Raw genomic sequence first — 21137 nt, 5'->3', positions numbered from 1 at the left:
CTTCGGGGCATTTCCCATTGATGGTAGTGGATGGGCTTCTATTTACAAGGTAGGCTGTAGTAGCAAGAGCTTCCCCCCCCCCCCCCCCCCCCTCATATGTGTTTGGTAGCCTTGAGGTAAATAAAAGGCACCTAACCTTTTCAACTAAGGTTCTATTCATTCTTTCTGCCACCCATTCTGTTGATGGGTCCTAGCAACAGTTCTATGCGTTAGAATGCCATGCTCTCTACAAAAATTATCAAACTCAGTGTTGCAAAATTCTAGCCCATTATCAGTTCGTAAAGCCTTTATTTCTTACCTAGTTGGTTTTCTACTAGCAATTTCCACTCTCTAAACTTGGTCAAAGCTTGGTCATTGGTCTTCAAAAGAAATGTCCACACTTTTCTATTGTAATCATCAACTATTGATAAGAAGTAACTGTTTCCACCATGAGATTTAATTCTTTCAGGTCCCTAAAGGTCAAAATGTAGGTATTCTAGGCAATTTGTGGGTAGGTGAGTTTCCTTTGAGAAACTCAGTCTGTGTTGTTTTCCTAACACACAGTTTTCATAGAATTCCAGGTTAGAGATAGTGTCCTTGCTAAACATTCCCTGACTGTTAAGGGTATTCATACCCTTCTGACTCATATGCCCCAACCTAAGGTGTCATTTTTTAGTTACAGACTGTTTAGTAGGAGGCAATACAGTATTGAAACATTTAGGATGAAAGTCTCCACAGAGTATATATAGACCATTTCTCTTTTCCCCTCTAAGAACCAGGTTCTAATTTTTATACACATACAAGCATCCATTGTTAGCCTTATAGGAATATCCAGCCTCATCTAGGGTCCCTAAGGAGAAGAGATTCCTTTTTAAATCAGGGATATACCTAACTTTGGTTAATTTTACAAGTTTTCCATCAATTAGTTTAAGGGTTACACTGCCTATTCCCTTAACACTACAAGCCTGATTGTTACCCATATCGACAGTCTCATTTTCATGTGATTTTAGGTCCTGAAACCAGTTCTTGTTTGGGCTTATATGGAAGGAACAGCCTAAGTCCAGGACCTATTCCTTAGCAGTGTCAAATGTTGACACTGTCAAGACCTCAGGCTCATCCAGTTGGTTCTTATTAGAGGTCAGGCTGCTTTTAGTGTTTCCTTGTTTTTGTTTCGTTAACCAATCAAAACAGTTCCTCTTGATATGACCAGGTTTATTGTAGAAAAAACCACTTTCTTGTGTCTAATTTTGTTTTATTATTACCCTTCCACGTTTTCTTGTTCTTAGACCCCTGCTGATACTAGTTATTTTTTCCTGCTTGGCTAGATTCTGGCCTACTTCTTACAAACAGATTGCTACCTGATCTTTTCTGGACTTTTAGCTCTAGTTCCCTAGCTTTGAGTCCTGCAACTGTCAAGTCTAGACTAGGCACAATCCCTAAATACTGTAGAGCATTCTTTACTACTAGGTATTCATCTGTTAACGAATTCAGTAAGATCATTGCTAACCTGGTGTCCCCTAGTTCTTGGTCAGTTCCTTTAAGGATTATAGTCATTTTTAAAAACTCATCTAGGTTGTCTTCAATTGACTTAGCACTATCCATTTTGTATGAAAATAGGGCACCCTTTAAAAACGCAGTAGTAGGTGCAGACTGTAAAGAGTATAAGGTTTCGAGTTTACCCCATAGGGCTAGAGGAGTTTCTAGCCCATCTACCTTCCACATGACATTGTCTGACAGGTTCATCACTATGAGATTATATGCCTCCTCATTGATCTCATCCTTCTTCCTCAGTTTCTCTTCTGGTAGGCCACTTGGATGTGTCCTTCTCCATGGCAATCCTCACCTTGTTGTGAGAAAGTAGTGCCTTTATCTTTTTCTTCCAACTGCCGAAATCAATCTTTCCATCGTATTGTGTGATTTCCAGTCGTGTGGTTGTCATGATATAGGTTTTTGCGTTTAGAGATTGTGTATGTTTCAAGAAGCCCTAATTGAAACCCTAGACAGTATAGACAAATTGATTCTTGAAAGATTGCTAAGGACCTAAATCTTCAAAGAACCTCCTTAAACGATGATTTGACAACTAGAATTTTGAACCATAGAACTCTAGATCACCAAGGAATGACCCAATTTGAAAAGCCCCAAATCTTGACAAACCCTAGGACTTCCAGAAAACCCTAGATCAATCGATGATTTAACAAATCAATCAATCCTAACGTCTATTAGCTCTGATACCACTGTTGTAACAAACCGATTAACACAAATAAACACTGAACACACAAACACAAGAAATTAAGAACAATTACAACACGAGTTTTACCGTGGTTCACTTATCTAGATTGGATAAGCTACGTCCACGTTGAGCTCCGGAAATAGGAGAGCTCACTGCACTACTTATTAGAACAAGGTCCAAACAAGAACAAGTACAAACCAAGATCAAACCCTCACCAAATTACACGAAAATCTCTCAGTAACTAACCCTACAGCAACTCACCAAGAATCCTCAAGCACAAGAGCAAAAACTCTTCTGATTAACTAACCACTTAACCAATCAACCCAAGTTACAAAGATTTCCAAAACTTGAATAAATCCCTAAAATGAGAGCAATCTGAATCTATTTTAGCAGAGATGACAACCTGAGTGTAAAAGTGAGGATTCTAACTATTCATACACTTATATACCGTTGACCCCTTTGACAATCCTCAGCCGTTAGATCTGAATTTGTTCGACGATCAGGATCCAACTCATGTTGTCTCAAAATGCAGCGTTTCATTAATCCCCAAAGCGATATCGTTTTAGTCTTCACTTCAACATTATTAATAAGGTCATAAGCTAAATAATAGACTATTAGTAATAAACAAAATACTTATGTACAAGAAAAAAAAAGTATTACCATCCATAGACCCAAAAAGAAATTAAAATAGAATTAAGCCAATTCAATCGGGAAAATCAGTCTTGACACAACGATACAGCTTTATGAGACATTTAAAGAGACTCGAATAAAAAATTAACCTGTAGAATGTTTTTATATCTCATATCTAACAAGTTATGAATTGAAACATACACCTAACCATTCAATCATCAAATACTGCAGTGTTTTGCCATAACGTGTGAACAAAATTTCTTCTATGACAAAATGTCGTCGTGGTTGACAACATTGTCGGCACATCACATTGATCGGCAGCCAGCAAGTGTAAAGGTATCAACACTGTAAAACTACCCGCCGTTGGTAATACTAGCGGATGACTCCGCTAGTTAGTTTTCAAATTTTCAGTTTTCAATATATTTTTATTATTTCATTTTAAATATTTTTAATAAAAGAAATTCATAATTTAAGTTTACTTTGGGGTGTTTTTGTAATTAGCTCCCCCAAAAGCAACTTTGGAAATCTAAAAGCTACAAAATACTGCTTTTAAAGTACTTCAATAAAACATATTATGTAATAATATACATTTAAGTTCTATAATCAATTTTTGAAATGTGTTTACAAAACACATTTGGAATAATAGCTAATAGAACAAGTGATTATATATGGGAGAAACTATAATAACCCAAACTGACCTTTAATTATGTATGTATAATGTGTCTTAAAAATGATCATATAGAAATCTGCAGTCTTTTAAACTGTCATCACCTGGTGAGAATTATGATTATGCGCCATTTATGGCGTAATTTGTTTTAACTTTCTTCCCGCAAATAATTTCTCTTTATGTGACCAAAAATAGAAAGTTTCGTAATGCTCTGGTCAGTTATGCACATGGTTAAGTTAATGATCATCAACTAGGCTTCTTTATTAAATAAAAGCGAAATCTTAAGTTCATTTATTTCTGCCTCCAGTAAAACCTTTCTAAGGGCATTTAGAGACTTAAATAATCAGTATAAATTGTAGAATGTTTATTATCTCACACCTGAAATGTCATAAATCAGAACTCATCTAACTAATCTATTGTCCTTCAGGATTAATCTCAGGTTCTGCTGGCTGCTGCTTGTGCTTAATGAATATTTCCTTCAAGTCATAGGCAGTAAGAAGAAAGGCCTCCAAATTCTTAAGCGCCTTGACAGTTTTGGTTGAGGCTGTGGGCCTGGATGTGTAGGAATCAGCCTGAAGGCCCTGAACCCAAGTGACAAGTTCTTTCCCAAAGAAATCACGATCTACCAAATGATCCTTGTCGTTGTTGCAATGATCTGTGGCCCTAGAGGTGTATGTTCATAGTTCACCATTAAGCAAGAAGAGAATCTCGCTAATTGGGTCTTCCTCCCGGACAACGAGAGTGCCATCAACATAGAAAGTTGGCCTGATACGATAACATAGTTCCATCAACGTTGGTTGTCCCCAGTTTTGAAACTCTTTGACCTTGACATACATATAAAGATGAGAGTGCAAGCACTATCTAAACAATACTAGTGGATTTAGAATAAAATTTTAAAAATTACAACTTACTTGACAAAGTATCTTCTTTGTTATCCAAATAATTTGTGAGACAGAAAAAATTCAGAAACGACATAATTATGTTGGCTTGTGGTATAAATGATTCGTACTTGGGTATGAATTTTGTTTATATTGCTAATTTTTTCAGTAGAAAAATTAATATAATTCCTGTGCTTATTTGTATTCTAATAATTTTATTGATTCATTAAATTTTAATATAGGAAGCATCAATGACAATATATATATACACAATCTTGTATATTTCTGTAGAAGATCAAAGAGAAGAAAATGATGGAATAATGAAGCGAAAACATTTGAAGTTCAATCAAGGCTATAGAAAGTATAAACCAAGGTACTCACTTTCTTCAACTTTGGTAAGCAGAGCTCGATCTTTATGTCACGGTGGAGCTTCTCAGGAAGAACATTGAAAAAAAGTTTCTATGTGAAGAATTTTGGTTTCTTGTCCTTTGTCTAGCTGTAAATTTTTTATCACTTTCTTTTGCAGATTTTCGGAGAGCTTCTTGAGGGACATCCACTGCTTTACCGTTTGTTTCACTGATTTTTCTTCGGATGTCAGATATGTCTGTTTTGCCGGGAGCACCATTAGTGGAAATTAGATTCAATGAGCTTCAATCTTAAGCATGTTGAGATAAGTAGAACATGTACCAACCTGCATATTTCCGATTAGAAAGCCAAACAGCACCGTGGAATAGATGACTACAGAAACCACACAAATATTTTCTATGTAATCTGTAGTTGGTGTCAGGTTTTGGCCGAAACAACTGCGAAGTATTCCATATAACAATTAAGCTCAAAATTTATTAACTTACATTATTTTATGAAGTTATTTTAGGAATCATACATTTAAAAATCAGTTGATACTTTCAAGATATCCTTTTATAAAATAGATTATCAAAAAATCGAATTAAAAATTAATAGCTTCCAAACTGTATTTATTAAAAATTATTTAAGATATTAAATTAAAAAAAGATAAGTAATTATATTTTCATATGCACAAACCTGAGAGCTTGCATGCCCCATCTAAAACAGTATAAAATCTTCCGCAGAAATTGGGGTTTCCTTTCCACAATACCAGACTTAATAGCTTCGTTGAATATTCCAAACGCTGTGATCTCGCTAACATTTTGTGTTATTTTAGGACAACGTACATGTTCTTTATTCTTATGCATATCACGACAGAGGAAAGAATCAGGTTTAGAATTCTTCCTCAAAAAATAGTCTTCCCTCCAACACTGCAAAATTTTATCGATAGCAAAAGAGTACCATAACTCTCCAAATACCTATATTGAGGATCAAATTAGAAAGATATAAACAACTGAGGAAAAAAAAATTAATAATGATTGTTAATTCATTAAATATTACACTCTCAACGGAATACCGCATCAACACTATGACAAATTAATGGCCCATTATCACCTATTTCTAATTTTTCACTATTTTAAGATACTATTTATGCATGCCAAACACATTTTCGAAACTCTTAAATTTGAAAACAATTTGACAACATAATATCAAATGCAATTTTTAGATTGTTATAAAACCAATAATCAAACAGACCGAATACATATGATGAGTTTTAAATTGAATACCAATGTAGTGTTTATGTGTTGAATTTTGTTTATAAATCGTGACATCTGTGATACCCAAGTAAATTAGCAAAAATAAGTGGTGACTGAAGTAACCTACATGACCTCCAAGCAGATAAAGAAAAAGATTGAATACAGCTTTGACCGACTTAGCTTCGGCAAAAAAGGACCGACTTAGCTTCGGCAAAAAAGCCATTAACCTCAGTAGCTCTTCTAATAGTTAATGACAGTCCAATAACCAGTGGAATATATTCGAAAAGAAACAAGTCAGCTGCCGCCAAAAAGATCTGGTCTTTCTCTCCCGTTGTAAAATAAGGAAGTACCGTCTGCACAAACCACAGCAAGTTTAAACAACTCTTTTTATATATGATGAGATTATAAAACAAAATTAGCCGTCGAAGAATTGATGAGCTTACCAATGTCATGAACAGTACTGGTATTTGAATAAAAAAGAAATGTTCGATCGCGGTTTTAGAACTACGATTAGATGAAAAGAGATTTTTTTTTTTTTTTTTAAAAAATTGGGCGACATATAAAAATTAAAGAAGACCAATCGTAGGGTTTAATTCATTGACGATTTCGAGGCAATTTTGATCTAAATTGATCTCATAAGCGTAGTAATGCAAATGATGCATTAAGATAACAATCATATAAGTCGCAATATATAGCCCGCGTCCCCAATTGGATTCTATATCAATTTTGTCACTCATCTAATTTAGAGCTTTTCGCTAGGATCCGGGTAGCCAGGCATGACAATGACAAGCTAGTAATTTATTCGGAACGCCTTGAGGATTTTCACGTTGCGTCGAATCACTCCCGCTCTCTGGATCAGAAGCCTGAGGCTAAGACTGAGAGTCCTGTGGCCTGAACAACACATAAATACGTAGTTCATAACAATTCAAACATTCTGGCCGCAAACAAGCACTTAATGCTGTAACACTAAACTAGAAAATTTTCAAAGACAATATAAAGATTACACTCAACCATCACTTACATGATGAATAACGCAAAGTCTTTGGATTTCGATTTGCGAAATTGTTCTTCAAGTACTGGATCCTTTAGTAAGTATATAAAGCCTAGAGGGGGCCATAAATTAGTTGCTTTATTTGTTGTTTGAGCTAGAAGTAACGGAAATTTTAGGAAGAAGTATAGTATAAAGGAAAAGTAAAGAAATGTTGTATGTTTAGCCCAAGTCACTGAATAAAGGGTACAACTGAGCATATGACAACTTCCTTAATTTGGTAAACTAATGCTTTTTGTAGGTCCTCTTTAGCAGATTGTTGGAATTTATTGTTTATTGCATGAAGGGGGCAAAAGGAATAACCAAACTGTTTATTTCTTTCTCTTATTACTTTTCAATTTTTATTATTATTGTAACCAGTTCAATTAATATTAAAGCAAGAATAAAGTGATTATATAATACTTGCTTAGATTCTAGATTTTTGTAGCAAAAAGAACTTGTTAGACATACCATATTTATTGATGGTAGATTTCAGCACCAATAACTCGCACGTGCAAAATGCTAAGCGGGCTTAGAAGTTACACGTGATCTGGAAATGTGTAGCAAGAGACTAAACAAAATGTGGTTTTTAAAGTGGTTTAAATGCTCAAAAGTGGTTCCTACGTTCACTGCTGTTGTATTAATAGATGGTTACAATCAGGTCGCAGATAGCGAGCTGAGTTACAATCTAGAGAGAATAGAGAGAGAGAGAGAGAGTGTGTGTGTGTGTGTATGCTGTTTAGACTAAGATAAACCAATCCCGTAAATGAGAGAGGAGCCCTCTATTTATAGTGGGAGGATTCAATGTAATAATCATGAGCCTACAGTCCGGCAGGTGGAGTACAATTCCTAACACGCCTCTCATTGGTTGTCTGCATGAGAGATATCCATAAATTGTGTAGGGCTTGGGTAGGTGGATGATTCATAGCCATTCACAAGTCTAGCACTCACCGCTGCACTAACGAGAACCATACCTCTTTCATCATTGCGCGATGTGGCAACGTCTAGATGGCACAGATCCTCCCTGAATTCTGATTGGCTCTTGCTGACGAGAGCCCACGTTAGTCCTAACTTTTTAGGCATAACAGAAGCCCTCCAGTTTTTAAGGTTTAAGGATTGAACCTTGAGAACTTCATGATTATGCCATGACCTGACTTGTCCTGAATGACGTTTGGTCGAGCTAATCGAGTTGCGAGGAGGTCACAGCATCTACCTTTAAGAATAACACAAGCAACCTGAGGTGGCCTTCTCCCATTTAGGCTCTGAACCTGTTTTCGGCTGGTCGGGCTTTTCATATCAAGGAGAGCTTGGATGTTCTCGGGGTTGATTTCGATGCCCCTCTAGTTAACCATATACCCCAGGAATTTTTCCAAGGATATTCCAAATGAGCATTTAAGAGGATTGAGCTTCATTCTGTACCTTCGGAGTATGTCAAACATCTCAAAGAGATGCGCTATGTGATCTAAGGCGACATGCGACTTGACCAGCATGTCATCAACATAGACTTCCATTGACTTTTCGATCTGCTTAAAAAACATACTGTTAACTAGCCATTGGTAAGTTGCCCTAATGTTTTTTATGCCTAAGAGCATGACCTTGTAACAATACAGTCCCCTATCTATAATGAATGAGGTATGCTCTTCGTCCGACAAGTACATCGGGATCTAATTATATCCCGAGTAGGCGTCCATAAAACTCAATAGCTTGTGCTTGGAGGTGGCACCGATGAGCTGGTCGATCCTTGGCAAGGGAAAGCTTTCCTTCGAACAGGCTTTGTTGAAGTCGGTGAAGTCAACATAGGTTCGCCACTTGCCATTAGGCTTCTTTGCCAAGACCGGATTTGCTACCTAACGCAGGTAAAAAGCTTCTCAAATGGACTTGTTCAAAAGGAGCTTATCTACCTCAATTTTCAAGGCAGCATAGCATTTAGGGTCCATTGCTCTTCTCTTCTGGTGAACCGGCTTGACTGCACTGTCAACGTTTAGTGCATGACATATAACATTCGGGCTGATCCCTGTCATGTCAGCATGAGTCCATGTAAAAATGTCGATATTCTCTCTAAGGAAGCTTGTCAGGTTGTTGGCAAGCTGAGAGTTGAGATTACTCCCGATTCTTAACACTTAGGTCGGCTCATTTTGATCAATTGATACCTTAGATAAGTCCTCAGCTGGCCTACTGTGAGGGCACTCTTGGATGCGAGGATCCAAGTTATCCTCTACTGGGCTAGGCTATGGCTCGATCCTACTAATCGCCATAGCCTGCTCGAGGATGCCTATTGGCCTTCATTTTCCCTTGCATGCCATCTGCACTGCTCTTTTGTAGTAGTCGCGAGATTCGTGTTAAGATTCGTTTACTTCCTTGATCCCTGTTGAGGTGGGGAACTTCATTTTCATATGGTAGATGGAGGTGAATGCCTTGAAATTTCTCAGTAGAGGTAGTCCCAAAATGCTATTGAAGGTGGACGGACAGTCTACAACAAAAAATTCAGTCATTTTGGTCATTTCATTGGTTTCACCCAACGTGGCTAGGAGTGAGATCGTCCCCCTAGAAATCAGATGATCTCCGGTAAAACCATAGAGAGGGATGAAGGCAGGCTTCAGGTCTGCCTTGTCCAGTTGCATTCTCTCAAAAGCTCGTTGACACAGGATATTCACAGCGTTTCCATTGTTCACCAACATTCAATGGACTTCGCACCGGCCTATTTCAAGTGCGATGACGAGTGCATCCTCATGGGGATGATGCAATCGCACCACATCTTTCTCAAAGAAGGTGATCTCTTTTTCTCTACGAACCTTAACGAGTCGCGGGTCGTGCTCATTACACTCATGGGGTCATGATAGGCTTCTCGAGCATACCTCTCCTAGGCACCTCGAGAATTTCCTGCGAGGTGTGGTCCTCCAAAGATGATCCCTACACAGTAGAGACCCTTACGACCTCGACGCTTCTTCCTTGGTTCCTTTTGCTCCTTTTCTCGAACGGGAGTTAGACCATCGACATACTCTTTGAAGTACCCTTACTTGATGAGGTCTTCGATTACTTACTTGAGAGCTCGATAGGCATCAGTGTGATGCTTACTATCTCGATGATAGCAGTAGTATTTTTTGCTGTTTTGGGCTGATGGGAGATTCTTCATGGGCTCTGGCTCTCCGAGCAAGCTGGCCTCCGCTGACTTATCCAAAATGGCCGATACTGAGGCATTCAAAGGAGTGTACTGATTTTTGTCGCTATCACGATGAGGAAGTAGGGCATAAGATTTCTTGGGCTCAAATTGCTGCTTCTTTCCTTTCCGCTGATCGTCATTAGCCCATTTGCAATCAACCCTTCTATATTCTCATCCTAGTCGGGAGCACTGGTCGAGGGACTGAAGGCGTGGTGATTGAGAGCAGCCATGGAATTTTCAATTCGAAGATATTTCTCGTCGAGGTTGTAGAAGCGAGTGAGGGAAACATCATCCTCAGATTGCAGTTCCTTCCACAAATCTATCTGTAGGCGGACCCTCTCGATGATGAGAGTTGAACGGACTCCTCGGGAGTATGATCCACCTTGTAGAGTTCCCTATGGAATCTGTCTATGTAAGACTGGAGGGATTCATCCATCTCCCACCATATGGTGCTCAGGTAGCTCAACGATATTGAAAACTTCCTGTTCGCCTAGAAGTGTCTCAAGAGTGATGAGGTCATTTGATGCCAGCTGATTGATCCTGCAGAAGCGACCTGAACCAACGCTTGGCATGGGTAGTCAAGGTTACTGCTAAGTAGTGACATTTGGCCAAGTCGGAGACTTGATGGAGTTCCATGAGGTCGTTGAACTCATAAAGGTGATCCTGCGGATCTGAATTCCCATCGAATGCCCACATGTTGGGCATTTTGAATCTCGATGGGAGAGGAGCATCTAAAACTACTGGAGAAAAGGGAGACACCTCTACGACCTTCCCACGCCCATTCTGTTGAGCCTTAACTGATCTAAAGCTCGTTATAGTTCCTCAATCTAAGGTAGCAGAGCTGCCTGGGGATCACTTTCCGCAACGTGGGTTTAACCCTCATGGTTACGGTTAAGGAAAGACCGCAAATCAGGCTCTTCCTCAACTCGATCGAAAGCTTTGGCGAACCTTGACATACGCTGGTTAGGGCCGTGTGAAGGCATTGAATGGCTTGGGGAGTTTTTTCTATCTCCATGGTGGTCCAAACCAACCCGTGGATGACAGGGGTTTCCTACATGACGACGATTGAGGTCGTCATTTCGGCGACACTAGGAATCTCCCTACGTTGCACTCTTGTGGGATTGCCCATGCAACGTGGTGTGGGACGGCTCATGCTGCAACATGTCGCCGAGTCACAATGCCATGGGTATTCTACCCGTTGCACGACTAGTGTTCGCTGGTCCCTCGGAGCCTTTTGGTCCGCTGCTCGCCACTTATTTTCCTTACTTTTGTGCATTGTAGTGCACGCGGTATGGGCTTTTGCCCTTTTTTGCGCTTTCACGCGACTTGCATGCGTCTTTGGCATTGGCACCGCTTCATTGGATTATGGCGGCACGACCCAATCCAAACGGTCTAGCCTTTGGCTAACCGTTTAGAGAGTATTATTGAACCTCTTCAAGTAACTCATCATGGCTGGGTTGAGCTATGAGGTTGAGGGAATATCCGCTATGATACTATACTGGACTAGCAGCACTTTGGGAGAAGTGTCATCTTGTACTTGGGGAATTTCTTCATTGTCAAAGTCGGTCCGTTCAGTTTCGAAACTGTGGGCCATTTGCTGATGGGTAGGACCAATTAGTCAGAGGTTTCTGATAAAGAGCATATACTAAATTAGGCCCTCATTCTAGTGCCAAACTATTGATGCTATATTTCAGCACCAACGACTCGCACGTGCAAAATGCTAAGCGGGCTTAAAAGTTACATGTGATATGGAAACGTGTAGCAAGAGAGTAAATAAAAGGCGGTTTTTAAAGTGGTTTGGATGCTCAAAAGTGGTTCCTACGTCCACTGTTGTTGTATTAATAAATGGTTACAATCAAGTCACAGAAAGTGAGCTGAGTTACAATCTAGAAAGAATATATATAGAGAGAGAGGGAGAGTGTATGCTATTTAGACTAAGATAAGCCAATCCCGTAAATGAGAGAGGAGCCCTCTATTCATAGTGGGAGGATTCAAGGTAATAATCATGAGCCTGCAGTCCGGCAGGTGGGGTACAATTCCTAACCTGCCTCTCATTGGTTATCTACATGAGAGATATCCTTAAATTGCGTAAGGCTTAGGTAGGTGGATGATTCCTAGCCACTCGCAAGTCTGGCACTCACCTATTGCACTGACGAGAATCATACATCTTCCATCATTGCGCGACATGGCAACGTCTAGATGACACAAATCCTCCTTAAATTCTGATTGGCTCTTGCTGACAAGAGCCCACATCAGCCTTGACTTTTTAGGCATAACAATATTTAAAACAAAGAGTAAAAAATGTGTCCTTTTTATTTAGGGAAAAGGAAAAACTTGTGGGATTTTATATGTTATGAAAATAATATTAATATATTTTGTACTGGAGATAACTTGAATTAGCTTATAAATTTTAAATGTGATTGGAAAGATGAATATATATACTTTGGTGAAGAATGTCGCTAGGATCTATAGCCTCTATGAATTGCTAGCTATTCATCTCTTTGAGTTATGTTCATCAATTAATTAGTAATTAGACGGCTTATAAATTTTATTTTTAAGGGATAATTATATATTATTTCTGGTACAAAAGTAACAAAACACGTGATTATGATGTGTCTTTCTGTGATTCTCCATATCCATCAATCATCTTTATTTAAATGGAAAAGATAAAGTTAAGGTTGGAGAGATCTTATCACCTCATTTTTATTGGTTAAATTAAGCTCTTACCTTTTATTGGGACAAGACAATCTTGTCTACAACTTTAGAAATAACCAACTTTAAGAAGAATCTTTGAGTAGGNCATGGGAATTTGGTATTTAACGTGGTTAAGACAAAGCACACCTGGTTTTTTCGTTTTGCTTTTATTTCCTTATGACCTCTTTTCTTGCTTTCTTGTTAAGTGGAAGCAGCGTCGGTGCAAGTGTTGATGCTGAACTATATGGGAAAGTGTTAAGAAGTCAGACTTTTGAGTTTTAAAAGAAAACTCTGATTTCATCTAACAAAACACCGTGTGAAGTGGACAATGCACAATAATAACTAGTTTTAGTTTGCATATTAGCTGGATAAGTGCTAATCATGTGATGCAATTTTTTAGGATAGTGGATGTTTATCTTTTTGTTTCTTGCTAGTGTTAGCTAAATATTAGTCAGATTAGGTGACGTAAAGTGTATTCTTGTTTTGTTTTCTTCTATATAATGGAGCTCTTTTGTTATGAATGAATAGATCAGTTTTTCATCAGTCATTCTCTGAAAAACTTGAACATGGTATCAGAGCTTTAAGTGTTCTTTCGAGACCTTAATCAATTGTATTTTTGTTCTTGAAACACTTTCAAACAAAATTCCCACCTATTCAAAAAGTCACAACAACGACATGGCCAATACATCTGGACCATCAATGCTTGCTACACCGATTTTCTCTAGGAAACACTACATGCATTGGGCTAAAAGAATGAAGATTATGCTCAAGGCAAATGGCTTGTGGGATATTGTCTGTGATGGTTACAAAGAATTGGAAGATGATGTCGAGTACACAAGTGCACAAAAGAAGGAGAACAAGGAAAAATCTCAAGAAAATTCAAGAGCTCTTGCCTTTATCCAAAGTGGGGTGAACGAGGCCATATTCTCAAGAATTCTAATTGAGGAAGAAACCAAAACAGTTTGGGAGGTGCTTCAACTTGAATTTGAAGGGTCAGATAAGGTGAAATCAGCCAAGTTGGTGACTTTGAGAAGGGAGTTTGATAGGTTAAGGATGCAGGAGACTGATAGTGTGAAGGAATATGTCAACAAAGTCCAAGAACTTCTGAGTCAGATGAAGATTCATGGTGAGGAGTATCCAAAGAAGCAAGTAGTGCTGAAAATACTTGCAAATTTACCTCCCAGATTCGATTCGAAGGTGCATGCTATTGAAGAATCCAAAGATTTGGACACTCTAACCATCAATGAGCTTATTGGCTCTCTACAAGCCAGTGAGCAAAGGGTTGTAGGAAGAATGGAGGGAAGCACAGAGGGTGCGTTTCAGGCCAAGCAACGAAAGAAATGGGATGCTGATGATAAGAAGGGGGGAAAACTTAAATTTCCTCCTTGTCCTATCTATAGAAAGACGAATCATGCTGAAAAGAACTGTTGGGTGAAAAAAAAGTCTAAGATTTAGTGTTTTAAGTGCAAGGGACACGGTCACAAGGCCAAAAGTTGTAATAAGCCGATGGTCAGTCAGTCAGATACATAGCCAAATGTCGAGGAAGCTAATGTGGCCGAGGAGGAACTTGGAGAGAACATGTTCATGGTCATAGGTAGAAGACAAGATAAGTCAGATTGGCTTATAGACAATATTGAAGATATATCAGTTTAAGCTCCAGTCAGTGCACATCAGTTTGACTTCCAGCTTAACATACTAATTTGTAGAATTGGTTAAAGTTGTTGTGTTAGTTTATTGGTGTAATAGTTTGTTACGGTTAACCATAGTTAGTTGAGTTGAGTTAGTACTCAAGTAAAGTGTACTCCATTCATTTGTAATTTTTCCAGATCTTGAATGAAATTCTTCTTCATTGAACTCTCTGTAGAAAAGTTATTATGGTATCATAGCTCTAGGGTCTCGATCTTCAAATCAGAGGAAGAAGATGGTTGAATTTGTTCATCAATCTTGGTCGACCTTGTTTTGATTCAAATGCTCAAGGTTAGTAAGCTGGAAATTAGCTCCTATTAGCTGGAATTAAGTTGAAATCTAAGTCGAAAATAGCTTTTTTTCAAGTCAAAATTTGTTGGATTTGTTTTACGGCAAGTTTTGTTTGTTTCAAATTGATTGTCAATTACAAATTGGAATCTTCCTCTTGTTTCTTCCGAAGCTTAAAATTGTGAGTTACAGAGGTTCTTTCCTTTAAAATGGTAAATACTAGTTTTCTTATAGATCCAAATTCCCCACTATACATACACTCTTCAGACACACCTGGTACAATGCTAGTGATAGAGCAACATATAGTTACAGAAAATTATGGTATCTGGAGTAGGGCTATGACAGTTTCACTACAAGCCAAGAACAAATTAGGTTTTGTAGATGGAACATGCAAGAAGCCATCAGATTCGATTTTAGGTGTACAATGGGAGAGATGTAATTCTCTTGTCTTAGCTTGGCTTTTTAACACAGTTTCGAAAGAAATCTTCAATGGAATTGTGCATTCCACCAGTGCACATCAACTATGGCAGGATTTGCAGGAGCAATACCACAAGGTGAGTGGAACTAGGATTTATGGAATTCACCGGGAGATTGTCAATCTCACACAGTGCACTATGTCAGTGGTGATTTATTATAATAAGTTGAAGGCATTATGGGATGAGCTGAGTTCTATGATCAGTTTACCACCACCGGACAGTGAATCAGCCAAGGCATACCTGGAACACTTAAAACAACAAAGGTTGTTGTAGTTCTTAATAGGGCTTAATGATACATATTCGATGGTGAGGAGTCAGATACTCTTGATGTCTCCATTACCTTCAGTTAAACAAGCTTACTCGATTGTCAATCAATATGAGAGTCAGAGGATTTTGGTGGGAGCTAATACTAGATTAGATGTGACAACTGCTTTATATGCACAACATACACAGAAGAATTCTAAGTACAAAGGCAAAAAACCCTATACAGAATGTGACTTTTGTCATTTGCCAGGTCACAAACGAGACACCTGTTATAAAATACATGGGTATCCAGCTGACTTTAAAGGAAAGATGAACGGATCCAAGGGAAATCATCTGCTAATCATGCACAATCATAGTCTACTATCCAAGCGCCTACTATCTCTATTGATTCTGAAAAGGATTCACTTGGAACAATCCTCTTAGCTGAGCAATATTCATAGCTTCTTCAGCTGCTCAGCAAAGAAAATGTGTCAGCCTCAGCAAATGTAGCAAGTATTGCCACATCCACATCCATTTCTCTTCTTTCTTGTTACAATGAAACTGAAAATTGGATAATAGACTCAAGGGCAACATACCACATGACCAGTAGATTGTCTAGGTTGAAATCTCTTGTCGACATGGATTCTAGCCCACACATTTATGTTGGCCTACCTAATGGTACAAAAACTAGGATTAGACACACTAGTTCTGTTCGTTTGGATGAAAGAAGTAGTTTGGATCATGTTCTGCATTTGCTTGATTTCAAGCATAACCTGTTTTCAATTTCCAAATTCACTGCCTCTAATAACTGTGTTGTTACATTCTACCTTGATTTTTGCTTAATCCAGGACCTCTGGAGTGGCAAGTTGAAGGGGATTGGTAGACAAAGCCAAGGCATGTATTTCTATGCTCCTTGTACACAATCCATTCTACAAAATTCTGACATTCCTACACTGGCCAAAATGATTTCTACTAATGATGTTTGTAATTCAGTAATGAATAATGGTTCCAGTTTTACTTCGCAAAAATGTTTCTCTTAATTCATTTATAGATTTCCATGTTTGGCATCAAAGGTTGGGACATTTACCAAATTTAGTTTTTAAACAAATGTTGAAAACCTTACCAGTTGATGATTCTTTTCATTGTACAGTTTGTCCATTAGCAAAACAAACTCGAATTCCTTTTCCATTAAGCAAAAATTTTTCAAACAATGCTTTTGATCTTTTACATTTGGATGTATAAGGACCTTATAAAATACCTACTTTTGGCAATGCTAGATATTTTTTCACAATTGTGGATGATTGCACAAGGATTACTTGGCTATTTTTAATTCAGTTCAAATCTGATGTTTTTCAAGTGTTCGAACAGTTTTTAACTATGGTCCAAAATCAGTATCATGCGACTCCCAAATGTCTTAGATCAGATAATGGGTTAGAGTTTTTCAATAAAAATTGCCAAGAGTTGTTGCAAAAGTTAGGTATTCACCATCAAAGCTCTTGTGCTTACTCTCCACAACAAAATGGTGTTGTGGAAAGAAAGCATCGAAACAAAGCATAGACATATCTTACAAGTGGCCAGGGCATTGAAGTTCCAATCCAATTTACCACATTCACTTTGGGGTTATTGTGTTAAAACAACCGTATATTTGATTAATAGATTTCCCACCACAGTGTTGCAAGGTCTTTCTCCTTTTGAAATTTTTTTTTTGGCAAATCTCCTTCATTAGCACACTTGAAAGTATTTCATTGTTTTGCTTATTCTACAATTCTTCCTCCTAAGGATAAATTTTCTCCAAGATCCACCCCATGTGTGTTTGTAGGATATTCTTTAGAAAAGAAAGGTTATTTACTGTACAATTTGGATACACATGCTATTTAGGTTACTAGAGATGTTGTCTTTTATGAGCATGTCTTTCCATTCAAATTACCCACTACTAGTAAGACTGTTTTTCCCTTAGACACTTTCTTAGAAACTGACTCATATGAACCCTATCCATAATCTGGACAGTTCTCTACTCCAATCATAGAACCATATGTGCCCTCTAGTTTAACACCTATAGTAGACTCCTCTACTACACCAACCAGCCTTAATCCTGCACCTGATTCTGCCAACCTAGAAGCACCTCCTCCTGTATCTTTAAGAAAATCACAAAGAGTCTCTAAACCACCCAATTGGACTATAGATTTTCACTGTCCTACACTTCTCTTTTCCTCACAAACTCATTTAGTCAAGTATCCAATTTCGGATTGCCTTTCCTATAACCATCTTTCACCTCAATACCAAGTATATCTTAGCAAAGTGTCCACTTTGACTGAACCTACCAGTTTTTTTCAAGCTTCCAAAGATCCTAACTGGATTGAAGCTATGTACAAGGAGATCAAAGCCTTAGAAGACAATCACACTTGGTCCTTGGTTCCTTTGCCTCCTGATAGGCATCCAATTGGATGTAAGTGGGTGTACAAATTGAAATATAATGCTGATGGAACCTTAGAGAGGTATAAGGCTAGATTAGTAGCCAAGAGTTATACACAACAAGCAGGGATTGATTATGAGGAAACATTTTCCCTTGTTGTGAAAATGGTCACAGTGAGGACTATTTTATCTCTTGCTTCCATCTATGATTGGTCATTGTATCATCTTGGTGCATGTAATGCTTTCTTACAAGGGGATTTAACTAAGGACATTTATATGACTTTGCCTCAAGGATTTCATAAGCCTACTGCCCCAAACATTGTCTGCAAACTGAACAAGTCATTATATGGCTTAAAACAGGCTTCCAGTGCCTAGAATTTTAAGCTTACTATAGCCTTAGTTCAAGGAGATTTCTCTCAATCTAAGTCTGATTATTCTTTATTTGTTAAGAAGCATGATACTCAAATGGTGGTAGTTTTAGTCTATGTAGATGATATAGTAATCACGGGCAGCAGTTCAGAGTTAATAGTTCATACCAAGAAATTGCTTCATTCTCATTTCAAGCTTAAAGATTTAGGTCTATTAAGATACTTCCTTGGTTTAGAGGTAGCAAGATCAGCTAAGGGCATCACTGTTTGTCAAAGAAAGTATGTTTTAGAATTAATTTCCACTACTGGTTTATCTGGAGCTAGGCCTTCTTTTATTCCTCTTGATCAGCATAAAAAATTTACTTCATCAGGTTATGACAAACAGTTTGCTATTTCCGGGGATCCTCTACTGCCTGATGCTACTATTTTTCAACAACTCATTGGAAAACTTCTTTACTTGTGTATGACACGTCCATATTTGAGCTATTCAGTTAGTTTATTAAGCGAATTCATGCATGCTCCTAAGGTGTCTCATATGCAGGCTGCCTTGAAGATTGTTAAGTATATTAAACATGCTCATGGTTTGGGGTTATTTTTCCCATCTGATAACACAATTCAGCTTAATGCTTATTGTGATTCAGATTGGGCCTCCTGTTTGATTACTCGGAGATCAATTACTGGTTTTTGTGTATTTTTGGGAAGTCTCTTTTGTCTTGGAAGTCTAAGAAGCAAGTTACAGTCTCAAGGTCTTCTTTAGAGGCAGAATATAGGGCCATGGCTTCTGCTGTATGTGAAATTGTTTGGCTCCAACAATTATTTTATGATCTTGGTTTTCCTAGTTCAACTCCTATCCTTCTTTTTTGTGATAACCAGACAGCCTTGCATATAGCCTCTAATCCCATGTTTCATGAATGTACCAAGCCTATTGACATTGATTGTCATATTGTTCGCGAGAAGATACAAGCTGGTCTTATTCAGACTAAATATGTTCCTAGTAATGAGCAAAGGGCTGATATCCTTACTAAATCTCTTGGCAGTCATTTACATCATCATTTCCTTTCCAAGATGGGAGTGCTTAATCTTTATCACTCACCACCTTGAGGGGGGGTCTTGAAGATATATCAGTTTAAGCTCCAGTTAGCTCCAGTCCAGCACATCAGTTTGACTTCCAGCTTAGCATACTAATTTGTAGAATTGGTTAAAGTTGTTGTGTTAGTTTACTGGTGTAATAGTTTGTTACGGTTAACCATAATTAGTTGAGCTGAGTTATTACTTAAGTAAAGTGTACTCCATTCATTTGTAATTTTTCCAGATCTTAAATGAAATTCTTCTTCATTGAACTTTCTGTAGAAAAGTTAATAGACATCCGATGTACGAGTCATATGACTTTTGATTCAACATTGTTTGATGATTGGATACCATGGATAGACCTCTCATCACCGATGGGAGTGGTGAAGAACTGCTAGCAGAAGGCAGGGGACCATAGTTGTTCAAATTGACCAAGAAAGAGGGCGATCAGGAACGTACTGTATGTGCCAAGGATTGATCAAAATCTATTAAGTGTTGCATAGATGATGAGGAATGGGTATACACTGATTTTCAAAGATAAATCTTGTACCATTCTTGATCCAATGGAAAGGGTGCTCGTTAAGGTTGCCGAGGTAAACAATGGTTTTCCTATGTCATTAAATTTGGCCCGAGAAACTGCATTCTGGTAGAGTAGACCTTGCTAAATTGTGGCATAGGCGTTTTGGGCATTGTGACGTGAGGAAATTACATCATATGAGCGAAGAAAAATTGGTGTTAGGTCTACCAATGTTGAAGGCTAGTGGAGTGATTGATGAGCCAGAAGCATTGGCCAAGGAAAATTCTATGGATGAATCGTTTATTGAGGAGCTCGATGCTAACCAATTGTCTTATGAAAGGCTAAGTAATATGACCAGAAAAAGCATTTGTGAACCTTGTCAGCTTGGAAAGATGAAGCAGAAGTCGTTTCCTAAGAACAAAGCTTGGAGAGCAAGTGAAAAGCTTGGGCTTGTGCACTTTGATTTGTGTGGACCCATGAACAACGTCCTTGAATAATAATCGCTATTTTATTTTGTTTATTGATTACTATTCTAGGATGTGCTAGGTCTACTTTCTAAGCCGGAAGAATGAAGTGTTCGAAGTCTTCAAGAAGTTCAAGGCATTGGCTGAAACTCAGACTGGGTGCACTTTGAAGAAGATTCGTTTAGATAATGGCCGGGAATATATCAATTTTGAGTTCAACAAGTTTTATGACGAATTTGGGATGGAGCATTAGCTCACAGTGTCATACACGCCTTAGCAAAACGGGTTGGCTGAGAGAAAGAATCGGACTATCATGGAGATGGCCTGATGTATGTTGCTAGAAAAGAATATGCCAAAGTCCTATTGGGCAAAGGTAGTGAACACGACAATTTTCCTACAAAATAGGCTGTCAATAGTAGCTATCAAAGGGAAGACACCATATGAAGCATGACATGATGAAAAGGCTTCAGTCCAAGATCTGAAGGTATTTGGTTCTGTGTGCTATTATCACATTCTAGATGAGAAGAGAGATAAACTAAGTCAGAAGGAAGAGAAGGGTATACTTGTTGGTTACAGTGATCATAGTCAAGCTTACTAGGTACACAATCCTTAGGAAAAAAAATTAATTGTGAGTCGGGATGTGATAGTAGCTGAAGATGAAGCATGGTCTTGGGATAAACAAGGTTTAGTAGAACAGGAACCATGTAACTATTGGCTGGAAGAACTATGGTCAGCTCATGAATTTGAAG

General features: G+C 38.2%; 2 protein-coding genes across 2 annotated transcripts; one reads left to right on the top strand and one right to left on the bottom strand.

Annotated features, from left to right (window-relative positions):
- Window positions 1-4714: 4714 nt before the first annotated feature.
- Window positions 4715-6322, bottom strand: LOC116116279 (cyclic nucleotide-gated ion channel 1-like). Its single transcript, XM_031402380.1, has 3 exons — window positions 6113-6322; window positions 5426-5706; window positions 4715-5075 (listed from the first exon to the last, which is right to left on the bottom strand). The coding sequence occupies exons 1-3, from the start codon at window positions 6206-6208 to the stop codon at window positions 5009-5011; spliced, it is 444 nt and encodes a 147-aa protein (XP_031258240.1). The 5' UTR covers window positions 6209-6322; the 3' UTR covers window positions 4715-5008.
- A 7219-nt stretch (window positions 6323-13541) lies between these two features.
- Window positions 13542-14321, top strand: LOC116116594. The gene has a single exon (XM_031402661.1). The coding sequence runs from the start codon at window positions 13542-13544 to the stop codon at window positions 14319-14321; it is 780 nt and encodes a 259-aa protein (XP_031258521.1).
- Window positions 14322-21137: the final 6816 nt, after the last annotated feature.

This window comes from Pistacia vera, unplaced genomic scaffold (genome assembly GCF_008641045.1).
Source record: "Pistacia vera cultivar Batoury unplaced genomic scaffold, PisVer_v2 Contig123, whole genome shotgun sequence".
NCBI lineage: Eukaryota > Viridiplantae > Streptophyta > Magnoliopsida > Sapindales > Anacardiaceae > Pistacia > Pistacia vera.
Note: the sequence above shows the minus strand (reverse complement) of the source record. Positions and strands in the feature narration are given on the sequence as shown.

Excerpts from the sequence above, each read along its gene's own strand:
- LOC116116279 (XM_031402380.1), bottom strand. The coding sequence starts at position 6,208 with ATGGCTTTTTTGCCGAAGCTAAGTCGGTCCTTTTTTGCCGAAGCTAAG. Across the intron at positions 5,707-6,112 it reads TTTATCTGCTTGGAGGTCAT|GTATTTGGAGAGTTATGGTA; the intron begins GTAGGTTACTTC and ends TCCTCAATATAG. Across the intron at positions 5,076-5,425 it reads TGGGGCATGCAAGCTCTCAG|GTTGGTACATGTTCTACTTA; the intron begins GTTTGTGCATAT and ends GGAAATATGCAG.
- LOC116116594 (XM_031402661.1), top strand. The coding sequence starts at position 13,542 with ATGGCCAATACATCTGGACCATCAATGCTTGCTACACCGATTTTCTCT.